This window comes from Stegostoma tigrinum, chromosome 1 (assembly GCF_030684315.1).
Source record: "Stegostoma tigrinum isolate sSteTig4 chromosome 1, sSteTig4.hap1, whole genome shotgun sequence".
Lineage (NCBI taxonomy): Eukaryota > Metazoa > Chordata > Chondrichthyes > Orectolobiformes > Stegostomatidae > Stegostoma > Stegostoma tigrinum.
The window spans coordinates 87,632,889-87,651,804 of NC_081354.1; the positions used below are offsets into that span (position 1 = coordinate 87,632,889).

Genomic DNA, 18,916 nt, shown 5'->3' on the forward strand with positions numbered 1-18,916 from the left:
TTAAGGATCTTAGCCTGTTACTGCTAGAATTCCACCAGATGAAAATTGGACTGTCACTGTACAGCATGCACAATGGGTCAAACTATGAGAGTTGTTTGTATCACTGGTTTGCAGGGTCGGGGAAGAAAATCACTTGATCAAAGGCAATCAGAACCTGATCACACGACTGCAAAACAAAAGGGGAGTGCGAGGACGAAAGGAGTGCCCACTGCTATTGCCACTAACCACCTTGTCCAAACTTCCCACAAACACCACCCTGTGAAATTTATAACCCCTCCCAGCATTTCTAACTTCTGGCTTGGGTTCTCCATAATGCTAGGACTCCAAGCAAGTGTTTCTCCAGCTGTAGCCAAAGCCTCCACACTGACACTGCAAGCACAAGCATTTCCAGCCTCTGACTGATCGACACCTCTTGCAAGGTTGTATCTCCACCTGAGGTCTTGCTTCCACAGATAGGTTACTGTTGACCCTATCATCTGGTTGATGTTTGCTTCACCAGGCTTTCCTAGAAAGAGGTGTCAAGGGTTTCCTGCTATCTGTCCAGCTGGAGGGTGAGACCACTTATGCCAGAACAAAATTCTGACTCTCATTTCAATTTTTCCAATGGTAGTCACAATAAACACTCAGATATAATTGATACAGTTTCAATAGCACACCTAAATTGAAACCTGTGAGAAATTTGTAAATAATTCCTAAACATACACATCAGGAGCAGGAGTACGCTGTTTGGCCCTAAAAAGGCTGCTCTGACATTTAAGATCACAGCTGATTTGGTTTTGGCCTCAACACTACTGTCTATTGCATATAACCTTTCACTCCCTGGCCAATCAACTGGCTTGAAATTATCCAATGAGATAGACACAATTGATCTTCAGGGACAAGAGCTCCCCAGACAAACTGCTGCCTGAGAAAGAGAAGCATTTTTAAGTCTGTCATAAGTGGGAGACTTAATTTTTAGCCTGTGTTCCCTACTTCTATACAGGAAAAAAAAATGCTCCTAAATAAATTCTTTCAAGTCCTCTCAGCATTTTGTATTTTTCAATAATATCAACACTCACTCTTCTAAACTCTATGGAAGATTTTTAAATAGAAATGCGAAGCATTCAAAAGATAACAACATGGTATGTTGTTCACGTCAGCTACAGAAACCATTTAAGTATTGCTGTTATTAATGCATCTAACGTAGCAGCTATACCACCTTAACACTGTTAAGGTACACCTTAATGTATGGGTCCATTTATGGACTTATTCCAGATCTTTGGGTTAGCCAATTTTCTCTTAAGGCACTAGGTCATTTCGAAAGGCGCTAGCAGTATTCTAGTATCATACAGTCACAGAGCTATACAAGCATAAAAAAATTCCCAACGAATTTGCACCGGTCAGAAACAAGCACCTATCTATTCCATTACTATTTTCCATCTCTTGCACAACATGTGCACATCTAAAATATTTATTAAATGTTATGAAGTTTTCTGCCACTGCCAGTCTTGCGGGCAGTGAGTTCCAGATTCCCAACACCCCAAGTGAAAAATAAATCTTCATATCCTCTTCTAAACCTTATTTTCCTCACCTTAAATCTATGCCGCTGGTCATTGATTCCTCCATCATGGGGAAAAATTCCTTCCTTTTTACCCTAATTTTTTTTTAATATCTCATCGTGTCCCATATAAATTTCCTCTGTTTGAAAGGAAAATAACTCCAGTCTATCCAATCTCTTCAAAACTAAAACTCTGGCCCAGGCAACATCCTGGTAAATCTGCTCTACGACCTCTCCAGTGGAATTACATCTTCTTTACGAGATTGGTAGAATGCTGCCCTGCATACTTTTACTAATATGGCACAAAATTGCCATACTAATCACAATGATGAAAAAATCCAGTGTGTTTTACAGGAAGGTGGACTAACATTTGATAATGAATATTTTTAAAAGAGGAAGAAAAAAAGAGGAGCAGAACATTACTAGCTTGATTAACTCAAGTTCAGTACAGACAGCAGCCTCATACTATGCTGTGAAATTATAAGAATTTCAAAATATGCAACATTTGCATCGCAACAAGGATCCTGTTTAAAGTTTTGAGCACATGGAACATATGCAATGGCAAGTTGCACACTGGAGGTAGAATTAGTCAACGTAAGAAAACTGCATTTGATTCAAATTGACCTTCACAATCGAAAGTTCTTACTAAGAATAGTAAAATAGCATTCAAAATTAATTTAATTAGTTGGCTGAAAAGTCAAGTATTTCAGAACAGGTGAAAATCAAAGTTTACAAAACAGGAATATGTTAATGAATAAAGGCCGAACGTCTAGACACTTTCACACAGGAACATACAAGCCAAAGGCAAAGCCCCCAACACCAAAGATCAAAGACTGATTGGCCATACTATTAAGCAGTTAGAACACAACTATCACTTTTCTAAAAAAATTCTACCCACCTGATTCCTTTTGGAGATTGTACTTGTCCATTTGACACTAACAATGCTTTGTCAAAAGGCACCAGTTTGCTTGCATGAGCATCTGGAATGACTCTACCATGCCATGCATCACAATCCAATGTGACATAAAATTGTAGACATACTTCACAGCAAGGATCACTGAGAAGTGACCATTGGTAGAAACTCAGGGTAATGTTCCTCCTCACTGATCCAGGACAATAAAAGCACCACAAATGGTATCAAAGAACAGGAAGTGCATTTATGAATTAGATAATACAGAAATTTGGATGGCACTGTTTCCATTTGATGAATCTAGAGCTGGATAAACCTGAAATCCATGCAACTGGATGAATTTTAAATATATATTACCATACCTGTTGGCTGAGAAGCAAATGGAACTCGTCTGTTATCTTCTCATTTCAGGCAGACAAAACCTGAGCACTTAAAAATGGTTAAGGCTTATTTGGAATGACTCCATTTTGAAGAGGTTTGTTAATTAGAGTAGCAATGAATTTCTCAGCTCCATAGCAGAGCCCAACTCATTGAAGTTGAATGAAGCTGCTCAGTGGCGACACAGTAGCACAGTGGTTGGCACTACTGCCTCACAGAACAAAAGACCTGGGTTCAATTCCACCCTTGGGTGACTGTATGTGTGGAGTTTGCACATTCTCCCCTTGTCTGCATGAATTTTCTCCCACAGTCCAAAGATGTACAGGTTAAGTGGCTTGGCCATGCTAAATTACCCTATACTGTTCAGGGATGTGTAGACTAGGTGCGTTAAGAAGAATGGGTCTGGGTGCGATGCTCTGAGGGGCAGTGTAGACTTGTTGGACCAAAGGGCCTGTTTCCACACTGTAGAGATTCTATGAAACCTGAGGCATCAAATTTTGTAAGGTCAGGAACATGCGTATTCACTGCTATGTTATAAAAAATTTCTTGAGAAGTGCTTTCACCTATTTTGTGAAGTCAGTTTGTTGTCAGTTTGCAGATCATTGGTTATACTGTTCCATGTGATAGGACTCTAATTTGAATGTGCGAATGAAACTTTGGCATTTTTGTTCTGAAGGCAGAGAGTCACCTATTTTAAAGCCTTCACCAAAATTATATGTTTACAGACATCGACAGTTTTGTTTTGCTTCAACTCCATTTAAATCCAGCAGGGAAAGGGACAAGAATGCATGTGGATGAAAACCATTTCAAGAAAAATAATTTTTAAGTATTTAATTATAACAGGCTGCATTTTGCAAACATTTGCAAGTGGTGGTGGATATTGGGACAGGAAAATGTGGAGAGCCAACTTGAGACAATTTCTCAACACATCTGTTTCCAAGGGCATTCTGAGGGGTGCACTATAAACTACATTGGCTGCCTGGGTGCCACAATGTTGGGCAGCCAATGAGAGCATACACACTTGCCTGCCTTCCCCTCTCTTCCAGTAGTGCTGCCAATCTGATATTGCTGCAAGATCTTTGATTGAGCTCGCAGGTTTGGGAGCTCACCCATCATCCTTAATAGGACCTCAAGTACAGAGATGGCCAATTAAGGACTGCCTCCAACTGTTGCACCACTGAGCACAGAGTACACTAATGACATGAGAGGTTAGGATTTCCATGGGGTCCTAGCACCCACCAGAAAATCAAGCTCAATTTCACAAACAAGATCCAATTTAGAAATAAGTTCAAGGCCTCATTCTGCATAAATCGTGGCTCACCAGGTGATTCTCCAGTTCCAAGGATCCACCATAGTTTGATCAGGAACTTTCAATATGCCTATCATGTTTCTTTAGGAACACACCAGAGCTGTTAAGTCCTGGGATGAGACTTGAACCCAGGCTTTCTGGATCAGATATTGGGAAACCACAATTGTGCTGCAATACCTCCATCTTTACTCCAACCATTCCAAATTGTGCATGTTATTTTTGTTCCTGGTTTATAACCATTTGCAACAGTTACCTATTTGATTTTAATTAATATTTTAAAATTCTAATATATAGTAAGTGGCTGTGAAAGACAATTTAAGTCCCACTTGAGCCAATGAGTTATTTGGGTCACCATTCATTACTTATCAGGTTAGTTCACTTATGGACGACAAATCAAACTACTCTTGATCTTTTCCAAACAGCCAATGTCAACTTCATTGAAAATCTATTGTATCTCAATCTTGTCCACAATATTTCCAATTCCAGTTGTTAAAGAAAAAAGCATATTGAAAGCTTCATGGTTCCAAATGGTTCCTTCTGCAAGAGAATACTCTTTGGGTAATCATTTGCATGCATTTTGCAGTCTGTGACAAAACAAATGCTTTCTAAAAAAGCTGTCCACGAGGGTCTAGCTATCTTTCTATCTTTGCAGCATAGATTTCACCTTTCCAACTTGCACCTGATGCCAAAATCTTACAGATAGTAAAGCAGCAAACAACATGCTTAATCTTTACATACTTTCTTATTTTTGTCTCTGTAAAACTGAAGGTTGCAACATAAACTGTAAAAGCTGAAATAGCAAAAACAAGATTTTTCTTAAGGTAATTTTAGAAACAGTGAAAGAAACAGGGTCATAGTACAGGGAATTTCAATTCGGCTAACAGTAAAAGAGATCATATTCATGTTAAAGAATTCAACAGAGTGGAATTTTTAAAGTGCATCCAGGCGAGTTGCTTGTGCCAGTACATATATAGTCATACTAGAGACGGGGCAGTCCTCATCCTAATCCTGGGGGAATGAAGCCGATCAAGTAGTAGACATATCAGTGGGTGAATATTTTGGGGATAGTGACCATAACTCTATAAATTAGGTATCTAAATTGTGGGAAGGTTAATTTCAATATCATTAGAAAGGAACTGGCAAACATAGACTGGGAGCAGATACTTGCAGTAAGTCTACAAATGAAAAGTGGGAATCTTTTAAAAAGTGGCATAGTGAGAGTGCAGGGACAGTATATTTCTCGATGAGGGAAAGGCAACAGCAGCAAGCCCAAAGAACTCTAGATTGAAACGGATATCAAGGGCTTGATAAAAAGAGAAAGAAGGAAGCATTGTCAGGTATGCAGCACTAAAAGTAGGGGAGGTACTTCAGGTTTATAGAGCGTAAAGGTGTGCTTAAAAAAAATTAGGAGGGCAAAGAGATGCCACAAAATATTTTAGGCTTAAAGAAAAGCCCAAGGCATTTTAAGTATATTAAGAGGAAGAGGAAGAGGATAACCAGGGGTGACTGGGTCCTTTGAGAAACCAAAGGGTTAATCTGTGTAAGGAGCCAGAGGGTACAGGTGAGTGTTTAAATTAACATTCCTCATCTGTATCCAGAGGAAAAAGATATTGTAGTCGGCGAGGTTCTAAGATCAATAAGGAAGAGATATTTGATGTTTTAGCTGACATAGATCCCCAGAGCCTGATGAGATGCATGTCAGGCTGCTATGGGAAGCAAGGGAAGAGATTGCTAGCACCTTGGCAAAATATTTAATACTTTGCTGGCCACAGGCAACATGTCAATTGACTGGAAGATAGCTTATGTGGTTCCTTGTTCAAGAAAGGCACAAGAGATAGGCCAGTTAATTACAGACCAGTTGATCTGACAACAGTGATAGGGAAATTATTGGAAAAAAAAAAATCTGAGGGATAGGATTAATCAACACTTGGAAAGGTAGGGATTGATCAGGAATAGTCAGCACAGATTTGCTGCAGGGAGAAAAAGAAACAAAGTTGCTGGAAAAGCTCAGCAGGTCCGGCAGCATCTGTGGAGCAGAAAACAGTTAACATTTTGGGTCCGGTGACCCTTCCTCAGAACTGATGGTAGCTGGGAAAGCTCCCTATCCCACCCACCTCCATATTTTCTATATGTGGATTGACGTTTTCCCAGCCACCATCAGATGCTACCAGACCTGCTGAGCTTTTCCAGCATAACAAAGTGTGAAGCTGGATGAACACAGCAGGCCAGGCAGAATCTCAGGAGCACAAAAGCTGATGTTTCGGGCCTAGACCCTTCAGTTCCCATTATCTCTGAGCACAATTTTAACCTCACTGCGAAGCCTCTTCCAGGGATGCCTAACCTGAAGAAGTTACCCTCCTCTCTCCGGACCAACCTCAAGGAATCTCTCTCCCACTGCAACTACTCTCCTCTCCACCTATCTTCTTTTCTCTCCATCTTTAGTCCGCCTCCCCCTCTCTCCCTATTCATTCCAGAACCCTGTCTCCCATCGCCCTCTCTGATGAAGGGTCTAGGCCTGAAACGTCAGCTTTTGTGCTCATGAGATGCTGCTGGGCCTGCTGTGTTCATCCAGCTTCACACTTTGTTATTTGGATTCTGCGGCATCTGCAGTTCCCATTATCTCTGATCACAGCTTTTCCAGCAACTTTGTTTTGTTCCTGGTTTACAGCATCCGCAGTTCTTTTGGTTTTTACTTGCTATAGGGAGATCCTGTCTTACTTGATTGAGATACTTGTCTTAAAAAAAACTGGATAGAAGGATTGTGATGATGCGGTTGACATGGACTTCAGCAAGGCCTTTGACACGGTCTCACATAGAAGGTTGGTCCAAAATGGGGTAACATATTGGCAAACGTGATCCAAAATGAGCTTGAAAATAGGAGGCAAAGGGTGTTGGGTTGGAAGCCTGTGACCAACAATGTACCACAGGGAATAGTGCTGGAACCTTTGCTGTTGGTGAGGTACATTAATGATTTTAAGATGAATGTAGAAGGCATAGTTGGTAAGTCTGCACATGACAAAAATTAATGGTGTTGTTAACAGTGAACAGAATGGGCTCAGGCTACAATCCGATATTGATCTGCTGGTAAATTGGATGCAGCAATGGAATATGTTATTTAATTCTGATCAGTATGAAGTGATGCAGTTTGGGAGATTTAATAAGGGAATGATTTACATTATGAATGAAGAGTCCCTAGGAAGCACTAAGGACCACAGACCTTGGTGTATAACATCATAGATCCCTGAAGGTGTTAGCAGAAGTAGATAGGGTGGTGAAGGGGGGATACATGATGCTTGCCTTCATATGCCAAGGCATAGAACACATGAGCAGGGAAATCTTGTTGCAACTTTATAAAACAACAGTCAGACCACAGACAGAATACCGTGTGCAGTTCTGGCCGCCGCACTATTGGAAGGGCATGATTGCAGCGGGGATAGTGTGGAGGAGATTTGCCAGGATGTTGCCTGGGATGCAAAGTCTCAGTTATAAGGTCAGACTGGAGAGGCTAGGTGTGTTTTGCCTGGAGCAGAGGAGGCTGAGGGCTTCCTGATAGAGTCATACAAAAATATGATAAGCATAGGCAGGGTAGATTGTGAGAATCCTTTCCCTGTGGCAGATGTGTCCAAGATCGGAGGCTAAAAGCTTAAGGTGAAGAATAAGTGGTTTAGAGGGGATCTGAGGAAAAAAAGAATTTTACCCAGACAGTCATAGAAGTATGGAAGGTGCTGCCTTTAAGGGTAACTGAGGAAGATACTTTCATAACATTTAAGAAGCACTTGGATGGCCACTTAAAATGCAAGGGCATTGCAGGCTGCAGAAAAAGTACATGTAACCTGGATTAATATAGTTTGATTTTAATTGGCCAGCATAGATAGGGTGGGCCATGGAGTCTGTTTCTACGCCGAATGACTCTATAACACTAATCTACGTAATTTTTATCATAAATAAATTAATGTTCTATGACACAGAGAAACCATTCAGAATTAATTAGTGCACCATTAAAATTCAGTTCAAAAACAAATTATAATATTTAAGGAAGGTGAAGGTTTAACAAATATTACAACATTAAAGACTAAGTTATTGTCAATTTGGTGATTTCAGAAGCTTTGTGTCCGTAAAGGCTTCAATGGGGTCTATTATGCAGCCATATTGTATTGGGAATTACTGACAACAATTGGGTTTCCTCATACAACTGTAGATATATGAATGGAAGAAGCTGCTACCAGTTTAGGAGGATATAGGAACAGGAATTATAGTATCTCTGAAATACAACTGCAAAATCTAGGTGCCATCATATTTAAATATTATTCCACAAATCTGCTGTAGGTAAAGAAAAGGTTTTGATGGTATTTTAATGGCTTACCTCGAAGAAGTCAGAGGATTCATTCCCATATTGGTTGGAAATTATTCCAGACTGGTCACTGTACCACTTGAGTCCACCCAGAAAAGTTTCTGTGTCCAAATCATTTACATCAAGCTCAGAAAGGTCAAGTTCAGGAAGATCTGAACACAGTGGCTGGTCTTCACCAACTAATGCAGCACACTACAAGAAAGCAAAGCAAAGCATTTAGAATACTTTACACTGCTGTTCTAGCTAATAAACATGGAAACTTGCTACAGTATAATGGTAACTTCATCAAAAAATTTCAATGTCTTGGCAATGCCATTTTAGTTAATGCTACTGTGTGGATTACTATTAATGAGAGTGCAGGAGTAATGCAGATTAACTTCCCTTCCACTTGTCCTGTTGCATTCTGTATGTAATTACCTCATTTGCAACTGGGAACTTCCTTTCAAATTTCTACAATAAAGAATTGATTCAAAATATGCACTGCTTTCAAATTCTTGCCATCTTAATGTTTAAAACTATTCTGTTTTCAGTGCAAAATGTCTGATAACAGGGAAGATGAAAGAGAAAACAAAAACCAATGACTGTCTGCAGAGAGATTAGCTAACCTTATGCCCACCAGGGAGCAAAGCAGGTTTGACAACATTTGACTCTACAGAGCTTCCCAAGTGATTAAACATACTGTAATTGGAGTTAAAATAGAAGTTCGAAGCAAAAAAAAATTGGAAAATCAATTTTGACTGCAAATATTAATAAGAGATTTTGATGCAGGTCTATACAATTCAGTGGTGTTAAAAATCCTTTGCTATCTGTACATCATGCAATAGGAGATCAACAAATTTAGGCTTCAGGTCAGCATTGCCAATATCCAAGAATCCATCCGGAGATGAGTGCAGTCTCTGAAAACTTAAAAGCAAAATATCTCAAGCATGTGTTGGATCTTCACAGCTAGTGACTGTCAGATTATTAGCATAAATGGGCTTTTAAATAGCTATCAATGATTCAGGAACTAACAAGTGAGGAAATTGTGAAGAAAACTGCAGCTTACCAGTCCATGCATATCTCATTGCTAGGTCCACACAGTTGCAGTGAGCAGCTGATTTGGATGATTTTAAGATAATCAAACTTTATTGTCCTGCTCATAAAGCAATTAGTAAATTTTACACAGTGTTAATTATCTCATAAATCTGTGATCAGTTTAAAAAAAACCTATATTCTCATAATCATTAAAATAGATAACCAACACAATGTTGTAAAAATAACTGTATATTTGCTGATAATGCTCATGCAAATTGTGATTTTGTTTATAGCTTGAAACCGCTAGATCGATGCAACCTCAAAACAAATTTGTGCAGAACATCTCTTGATGTGAAACCATATACCTCCATTCTGTGATGTCATGAACAGAGAATGCTGCCCACAATTCAACGCTTCCCATTCATAAATAATGCCATTGGAACACAACTTTAAGATATTGCAACAAGGGGGAGGTCTACACAATATATTTGTTCTCAAGAAACTACTATCCAAAACAAAACAGGAAAACAAAGGATAACTGAATGACTCAAGTACACAGGTATGTCTTGCAATAACCTTTACAATTATCAGGCAATTTTATTGACTTTAAACTGATCTCTTTCTAACCTCAAATTAAAAATAATAGGATAGATTTTAAAATGAAGATCAAAGCATGAACAAGGTGTTTAATCATTTAAAACTTTTACTTTTGCACTCCAATGAGCTTTAGTAGACAAATGAAAAATTATTTTTCAGAAAGATCCTTAATTGCTATTATAACAATGATAAAATAGTACAAAATCCACTATACTGTAAATTTGCACTTAACAATTATTTCCCCATTACTTATTGTCCTGAGAGAGAAACAGAATTTATTGGTGAGATGGCAAAATACTCTTCACTTTCTCAAATTTAATTCTTTATTCAACTCTCGTTCACTCATAAAACTAATGCATGACTGAAGAAAACAGATTTACAAATACTGAAACACATTCTTTGCCATAACTACTCAACTGCTTATAAATGAACAGGGGCATCAAGAGGTCAGCAGATATTCCCAGTGCCTATGCAAACTGGAATGCAAGATTTATGTACTGTACGGGGTTGGTGAGCAATCCATATAAAGCATGCAATGGTGCAAATGCAACTCATGCACATGAAAGAGTAGACAAAGACCTACTGCAACATTCTTAAAAATATTGGAATAGAATACCAAAAGCAAATAAAAACATATGAAAAATTACACAACATTTGGCGCAGGAAAGATTATAGGTTTTCTCACAATTGCTTCTCAAAATTATCACAAGGTTAGCTGGAATCATCTTGGCATATGTGCACTTCTTGAATGTGAACATAAATACATAAATTCCCCTTACAGAGCAAAATGTACTGTGGGTACATCCGAAGGAACAACCGTGAACCTTTCTGCATTTTTTAATGAAATGTTCCCTTACTGGTGATATAGCTTTAAAATATCAGTGCCTATTTTTATATTACAGGCAGTGGCCTTGCCATACAAACATCCTAAAGCAGTTGAACTCCTACAGTGGATGACTTAGATTTAAAATTAATCCTTAAAAATAATTATGCTAAACCAAGACTATTGTGAAAAGATATGAGTTTGAACTATTAAAACCTTAGAAAAACACAAAAACAATAAATACAAAACTTTGGTTCATACATTGTGTTGTTATCTAATTCACTCTAGCACTTTTGTTCATGGCAAAGTGCCAAATTGATTACCAAATGACAGTGAAACTGCAAGTTAAGTCTGAACCTTATGACATAAGTTGTTTCATAAATGAGAATTGCAGTAAAAAATGTCAGTATCACCTTTAACAGCATTGAAATCACAGACGTGTAGCTGTTTTCCATATGAAGGAGACAGAAAACCCAAGATAAAATTTCTGCCAGCTTATCATACTACAAGGTTACACCACACAACATTTTAGCCAAGTTTTGAGAGAGGATCAGTGAAGCTAGTTCCTCTCAGAGAAGACGATGAAAACAGCTTGCCTGTAACATTGACTCATTCATTTATTGGTAAAAAGAAGTTCAAAGCACTAGAGGTTTAGGTGAATATTCTTTATGTATTTAGACATACACTACTGATGTAAAGATCACGGAATTATACTGCAGCTCACCTCTGTTTCAGTCCACTCAAAGTCTTGGTTGCACCTGTCCCACTCCATTCAGTTTATTGCTTAAATCTCAATAAATCCACAGCAGGCACACATGTGGGGTACTGGCCCTTTACAGAAATTGAACTGAAGGCACCTGTCTTACTACTACACTAACGCTACTGTTCAGTGTCACATGACAAGGTTATTAAAAGGAGCTAGTGCTGTCCGTCAGAGGTACTATTCCATGATAAAACCAATGACGTATTAGAGGGCGGAGCTACAGCTAAGTACAGTAAATCTTTAAACTACTCAACCTTTGAATCTTTAGTCCCGTGCTGTGATTAAATTCTACTTTATAAACCACACCTTCATAAAAATCCTGCCAAATAAAAAAATTAAATGATAAAGGCTTTTTTTTAATCTTGTTGGAAGTCTTACATGATATGAGGTCAAATACTGCTTCACCATCTTAAATTATTCTCTTCATTTCAGTAGAAATCAAACATCTTTAAAACAATTGCAAAGATTACATAATTTAAAACTCAAAATCATTTTCTTCTACTTCATTTTCTGAATTATAAACCATACACATGTTGACGTTCCTAGGAACTGAAATGCATACTATCATCACAATAAATAAAATGTTTCAAACTTTTTCACATTGAATGAAGGAACAAAAATGAATTTTCAGTAAGGTTTGATTAATTGAAAATTACCTAAGCCTATACTTTAGCAATAACCTACATGCATAGAAACAATACAACAATATCATCTGTGTTGAAAGTCAAAACAGTAAGGTGCAGAATTACATTGTGATTTTGTGAAATTGGTGTGAATTTCAAACATAAACAAGATCTGACTTTAATCAATGTACAAAAAGCACACTTGCTTTTGTATAAAATATTTGATTCTTGGAAGCAGGGATGTTAACTTCTGCATCACACATGGCAGAAATCTACCTTAGGGTATGAACATGATATTGGGTCACAACCTTGAAATGTATGTCATAGAGTCACCTGTCAGTGATTTTCCCCCAACTGGCCAATTATTGACCAGAGGGCAAGATTGGTGTCCAATTAAGGATGGCAAGCCAAAGACATCCCATTCCTCAGTATGTCCAAAGCTGATTCAACAATTCTGAACTGGATTTTTCCAGTCAGCTTGAACAATAGGCCTCAATAGCCTTTAACTAACAAGGCTTAAATATCTGCAAAATGTCAGAATGCAAATGTCAGCTAGAAGTGCAAGTGGATGACCCAGCTCAGTCTTCTCCAGAGGTTCCCATACCAGGCTTCAGCCAGTTTGATTAACTTCATGTTATATCAATAAACAGCTATGAACACTGAATACTGCAAAGGCTATGGCCTTGACAACATCCCAGCTTCAGCAATGAAGACTCAAGCTCTGGAATCACTTGCACCTTTGACCAGACTTTTTTCCAATAAAATAAAATATTGACATCTACCAGACAATGTGGAAAGTTACCCAGGTATCTCTTATCTGTAAAATGCATGATAAATCCAATCCAGCCAATTAGCACAACATCAAGCTATTCTCAACGCTTCAGGCCCGGTGATCCTTCAACAGAACTGATAGTGACTGGGAAAACATCAATTTATATGCAGAAAGTAGGGGTGTAGGTTGGGAAGGGAGTAAATGATAGGATAGAGCCCGAAGAGAGAGAAAGGTAGTTGGGTAGACAAAGGAGTTGCTAACGATCAGGTTGGGAAGGTGAATAGTTGTTAATGGGGACTGTTCGTGACTAACAACGGCGGAGGGGGAGTGTAATGGCAGGCTATATGGTAACAAAGCCTGGTGGGCGGGGTGGGAGGGCTGGGACATGGGAGAGTTTAGGCCCTAAAATTATTGAGCTCAATATTGAGGCTGGAGGGCTATAGGGTCCCCAAGCGGAAAATGAGGTGTTGTTCTTCCAGTTTGCATCCGGCTTCACTGGAACACTGTAGCAAGCCAGAGATGTTAGCCAGGGAGCAGAGTGATGTTTTGAAGTGGCAGGCAACAGATAGTTCAGGGTCTTTATTGAGAGTAGAACGTAGATGTTCTGCAAAGCGGTCGCCAAGTCTATGCTTCATTTCTCCAATGTAGAGTAAACCACATTGTGAGCAGCGAATGCAGTAGACTACATTCTGGGAAGTGCAGGTGAAGTGTTGTTTCACTGGAAGGTATATTTGGGCTCTTGGATACTGGGGTGGGAGGAGGTAAATGGGCAGGTGTTGCACCATCGGTGGTTACAGGGGAAGGTGCCATAGGGCTGTGGGGAGGTATTGGCAGTGAAGGAAGTGTAGACCAAGGTGTCCCGGAGGGAATAGTCCCTGTGGAAGGCGGACAAGGGAGGGGAGGGGAATATATGTCTCGTGATGGCATCTTGCTGGAGATGGAGGAAATGGTGTCTGATGATCTTCTGGATGTGAATGCTGTTAGGATGGTAGGTAAGGACAAGAGGATCCCCATCGCTGTGGTAGGAGGGAAGACAAGGGGTGAGGGCAGAAGTGTAGAAGATGGGTCGGACCTGGTTGAATGCCCTGTCGACAACAGAGCTGGGGAAACCTCATTTTGGGGGCTCCCTTGTCAAAGTTGGCCACATCTGTCCAACTGTCTTTCTCTCTCTTTGGGCTCTATCCTATTGTTTACTCCCTACCCCACCCACCTCCTTATTTTCTGCACATAAACAGATGTTTTCCCAGGCACTATCAGTTCTGAGGAAGGGTCACCAGACCCAAAACGTTAACTCTGTTTTCTCCTTCACAGATGCTGCCAGATCTGCTGAGCTTTTCCAGCAACTTAGTTTTTGTTCCTGATTTACAGCATCTGCAGTTCTTTTTGGTTTTTATTAAGCTATTCTCAATCATCAGCAACATTAGAAGTTTTAAAACATTATCAGATGGCACTTATATAATAGATAACCTGCTCATTGACTGTTTGGGTTTCTTCAGGGCCACTTGGCTGCAGACCGGATTACAGCCTTTGTCCAACCGTGGAACAAAAGTACGAGATTCAATAGGTGAGGTGAAAGTGACTGCCCTTATCATTACAGAAGCAAGTGCAAGGAGGCAGTGACAAAGGGGCAATGTCACTGCACTAGTAATCCAGAGGCTCAGGCTATTACTTTGGCATGTGTTTTCAAACTCCACTACCATAACTAGTGGAAGTTAAATTCAATTTATAAAATATGGAATTGAAAGCTACTATGATTAACGAAAACCATGGCAACTACAATTGATTGTCACAAAAACCCATCCGGTTCACTAATGTCCTTTAAGGAGGGAAATCTGCCATTAGTCTGTTCAACTTGCAATTTCAGCAACACAGCAATATGGCTGACTCTTGAATGCCCTCTGAAAAGGCCTAGCAAGCCACTTAGTTCATGGGTAACTAGGAATGTGTAACAAATCAGCGGTGCCAATGAAACCTAAGTCACATTAAAGAATAAACTAAAATGTGATCAATCAACAGCAAGGAGCTTAAACAAAACTAAAGTCAATGGGGATCAAAGAACAACTGTCCAATAGTCAATACCATATCGAGCATAAATTAAGATATTTGTGGTTACTGGAGTCCTAATTACCACAGTGCGAGGACAACACTGCAAGGATTTCTCAAAATGAGATCCTGGGCCCAACCATCTTCAACTTTTCCATCAATCATCTTCCTTCCATCCGAAAGTCAGAAGTGGAGATATTTGTTGATGTTTGCACAATCAGTACCATATGTGATACTTCGCATACTGTAGTTCATGATCATACATAGGAAGATCTGGACAATATTCAGCTTTTTCTTCTCAATGGTAACATAAACACCAGTTAATGACCATCTCCAATAATATAGAATGTTAGGAACAAAAACAAAGTTGCTGGAAAAGCTCTGCAGGTCTGGCAGCATCTGTGAAGGAGAAAACAGAGTTAACATTTTGGGTCCGGTGACCCTTCCTCAGAACACTTTCTCCCAGTGATATTCAACAGTATTACCATTGCAAACCATCTACCATCAATATCCTATGGGCTAACATTGTCCAAAAATGTGACTAGACCAACCATATAAATGCTGTGCTATGACAGCAGGCCAGAGTCTGAGAAAGCTACTATGAGTAACTCATTCACTGTCTCTGAAAGACAGTCTAGCATTTATATGGCACAAGAGAGTAATATGATGGAATACTCTCCACTTGCCTGGATTGGTGCACTTCTACCAAAACTCAAAAAGCTTGAGACAAAACAAAACAAACCAGTCACTTATCAAAACTCCACTCAACAACTTAAACATTAATTCCCTCAGCTACTAGTGTACAATGGCAGAAATGTGCATCTTCTAGATGCACTGCAGCAACGTTGCAAGACTACTTTGACAGCACTTCCCAAGCTCCTAACCACTACCGTATTGAAGAACAAGGGAAGGAAGTCAATAGGAGTACCATCATCTGCTGGGTCCCCCCACAAATCCCACACTGTCCTGACTTGGAACAGTATTGTTATTCCTTCATGGCCACTGAGTCAAAATCTTGGAACTCCCTCCCTAACATTACCTGGAACATACCTGATTTCAATTGGATTGCAATTGTTTGAGAAGGCAATTCATTATCATCTTCTTGAAGTCAATTAGGCATGAATTAAAAGTGCTGACCTTTCCAACGAGGCTGACATTTAATTAAAGAATATTTTAAAGTTAGCTACCAACCTGGCAGGCCTACAATTGATGAGCATTTTCTAAGCCTGATAGACTCCACATTCACCCCAACAGTGGATGAGAGGTTTTGCCTTTGATTGCAAAATAGGGATTCTTCCCTGCAGTCTTCAATGTTTTATTTTGGCCATGTCAGCCAAGTTCTCAAAGCAAAAATCATATGGAGGCCATATGTTTCCCATGATCAAAAAACATTAGATTAAAAATTTTAGACTACATCCATTTAACAAGCATATGGCAGACACAGTCATAGCGTCACCGAACTGTACAACATAGATTCTTCAGTCCAACTCGTCCATGCCAACCAGATATCGTAATTAATCTAGTCCCATTTGCCAGCAGTTGGCCCATGTCCCTCTAAACCCTTCCTATTCATATACCCAGGCAGATGACTTTTAAATGTTGTATTATTCCAGCCTCCACCACTTCCCCAGACAGCTCATTCCATACACGCACCACCCTCTGTGTGAAAATGTTGCCTCTTAGGTGCCTTTTAAATCTTTGTCCTTTCACCTTAAACTTATGCCCTCTAGTTTTGAACTCTTGCTACCCTGGGGAAAAAGCCTTGGCTATTCACCCTATCTATGTCCCTCATGATTTTATTAACTTCAATAAGGTCACCCCTCAGCCTCCAACATTCCAGAATAATAGCCCCAGCCTATTCAGCCTCTTTCCCATTGTTCAAACCCTCCAACCCTGGCAACATCCTCGTTTACCTTTTCTGAACCCCTTCAAGTTTCATAACATCCTTCCTAAAGCAGGGAGATCGGAATTGAATGCTGTACCTAAGTATTGATTACAGCTACTTTATGAATACCAATTTCCATCTTAATAAAGTGTGAGCAGTGTGCCAGCTGCCAAATACTGACATTAGACTAATTTCAATACCAAGTACACATGCAGCCAAACTTAGCAGCTCTTAAATATACTTCTGGAGGCCTTCACCATAAAGATAAACTCCCCAAGTTTTACAGCAAACTTGAAAATGGTTCTTGGCGCCTACTTGGCTTCATGCCAATTGCCCAATCCTTCCTGATAGTCTCTTTCCTTATAATTGCTTTCATGGTAATCTCCCAAATCCGACATAATCATTGCTACCTGTCCTCTGGATCTCTTCCACTTCCAAACAGTCATCTCTCTGTAAATCTCTCACCTCCAGATTGCTTCTCCAAATGACTGCTTCTACTCCTACTGATTATTTCTACTTGTTCTGATTAGCTAACTCCCCATTCCTGATTGCATCCCTTGCTCTGGATTCTCAACCCTCTCTGGACTCTTTCTACCTCTTTAGATGCCTCATTCCTGCAGATTAGTTTTCCTCCAATAATCACATCAACATCTCTTCTTCATCACTTTCTCCCACACTAACCACTTTAGTTTCATTAATCTCCATCTTCTAAATTGCTGCCGAATCCTGGACCCTCCAGCTTCGTCTTTTCTCTCCCCATCTAGATAACCTACCACTGTCACCGCAACCATACTGCCATCTATCACTTTGATTCAACACATGCTCTTCTGCCAACTTGAACCTCACCCTCTTCCTGATCATCTTCGCTGTAACTCCTTCCAATCAGCTTTCTCTTCTCTATAATCTTGTGTAGACTGCCACTCATATGACTTTCTCCACACCTCTTTACTCCTCAGCATCAAAATGACTCCCAATGAATATCCCATCACCTCCATTCACCTGTGAAAGCCTAACCACTCACCTACCTTGAAACAGCTCTCCACAGCCAGGATATATCTATGAGCTACAGTGAACACTGCAGTGGTTTGGAAATGATATCGGTTTCACCAGTAAACTGTCTGAGGTTGCCTAGCCAATTTGAATCCAGAGAAACTCAGAACTCAAAATAAAGGTTATCTCAGACCTACTATCACAGACATAGAGTTTTTACACATTTTTAGAGAAAGCTAATCTTTGTTTAAAATGGGCAAAAGAGACTGAATCATACAAACGTTTTGGCCAAGTGTCAGTTATGTCAAGTTTCATGAAGGATTTCTCACCACAATGCTGAGCATGATCTCTTGCTATAGCTTACCAAACAAGTGTCACACTCTGCTATTCTCACTATTCCATGCAACTTCTTCCTCACTCACTCTCACTCCCCCAAGCTCTCACATCACTACGAATGCATGGCTGCTGTGCTGATCCTCACTCACCTGGGATCCCTCATCATCTTTCAACCAACTGCAACAGCACTAACAGGTGCGCTACTCATTTCCATCTCATTCAATCTCTTCTCATTCCAGGAGGAAAATGCAGGGTGGAAAGGGCATGATGGGTGGAAGGGTGCCGATAGGAGGGGACCAGGACTGCTGCTGTGGGGATGCTGAGCCATCTATGTCCCATCATCCAAGTAAATACTGCAACTCTCATTTTTACCTTGCTATCTGTGTCGTTGGAGGTACACCACTTTCGACCATTGATCGTAACAACTTTTATCTCTGTGTTTCACAGGCATCAGCAGGTTGTCTGTGGGCCCGGTGGAGAAACTGCAGACTCTGCAAGAAGCCACCTCCTCGACCTCTGAGGAAGAGTTTCAAGACTTCACAGTAAGCATTGGCAAAGTTGTCTTCTACACCCCTCATCAGCTCA

General features: G+C 39.9%; 1 protein-coding gene across 4 annotated transcripts in view; it reads right to left on the minus strand.

Moving 5' to 3' along the window:
* The window catches only part of ppargc1a (peroxisome proliferator-activated receptor gamma, coactivator 1 alpha), a 622,893-nt gene that overhangs the window by 125,234 nt on the left and 478,743 nt on the right, over positions 1-18,916 (minus strand). For 3 of the 4 annotated variants that reach the window (XM_059646956.1, XM_059646948.1, XM_059646961.1), the window contains exon 4: positions 8,498-8,677. In XM_059646956.1, the coding sequence (XP_059502939.1) occupies positions 8,498-8,677 (180 nt within the window). Of the gene's footprint in view, positions 1-8,497; positions 8,678-11,643; positions 11,788-18,916 lie in introns of those variants that run through there. The other variant, XM_048540613.2, reaches the window with a different exon arrangement.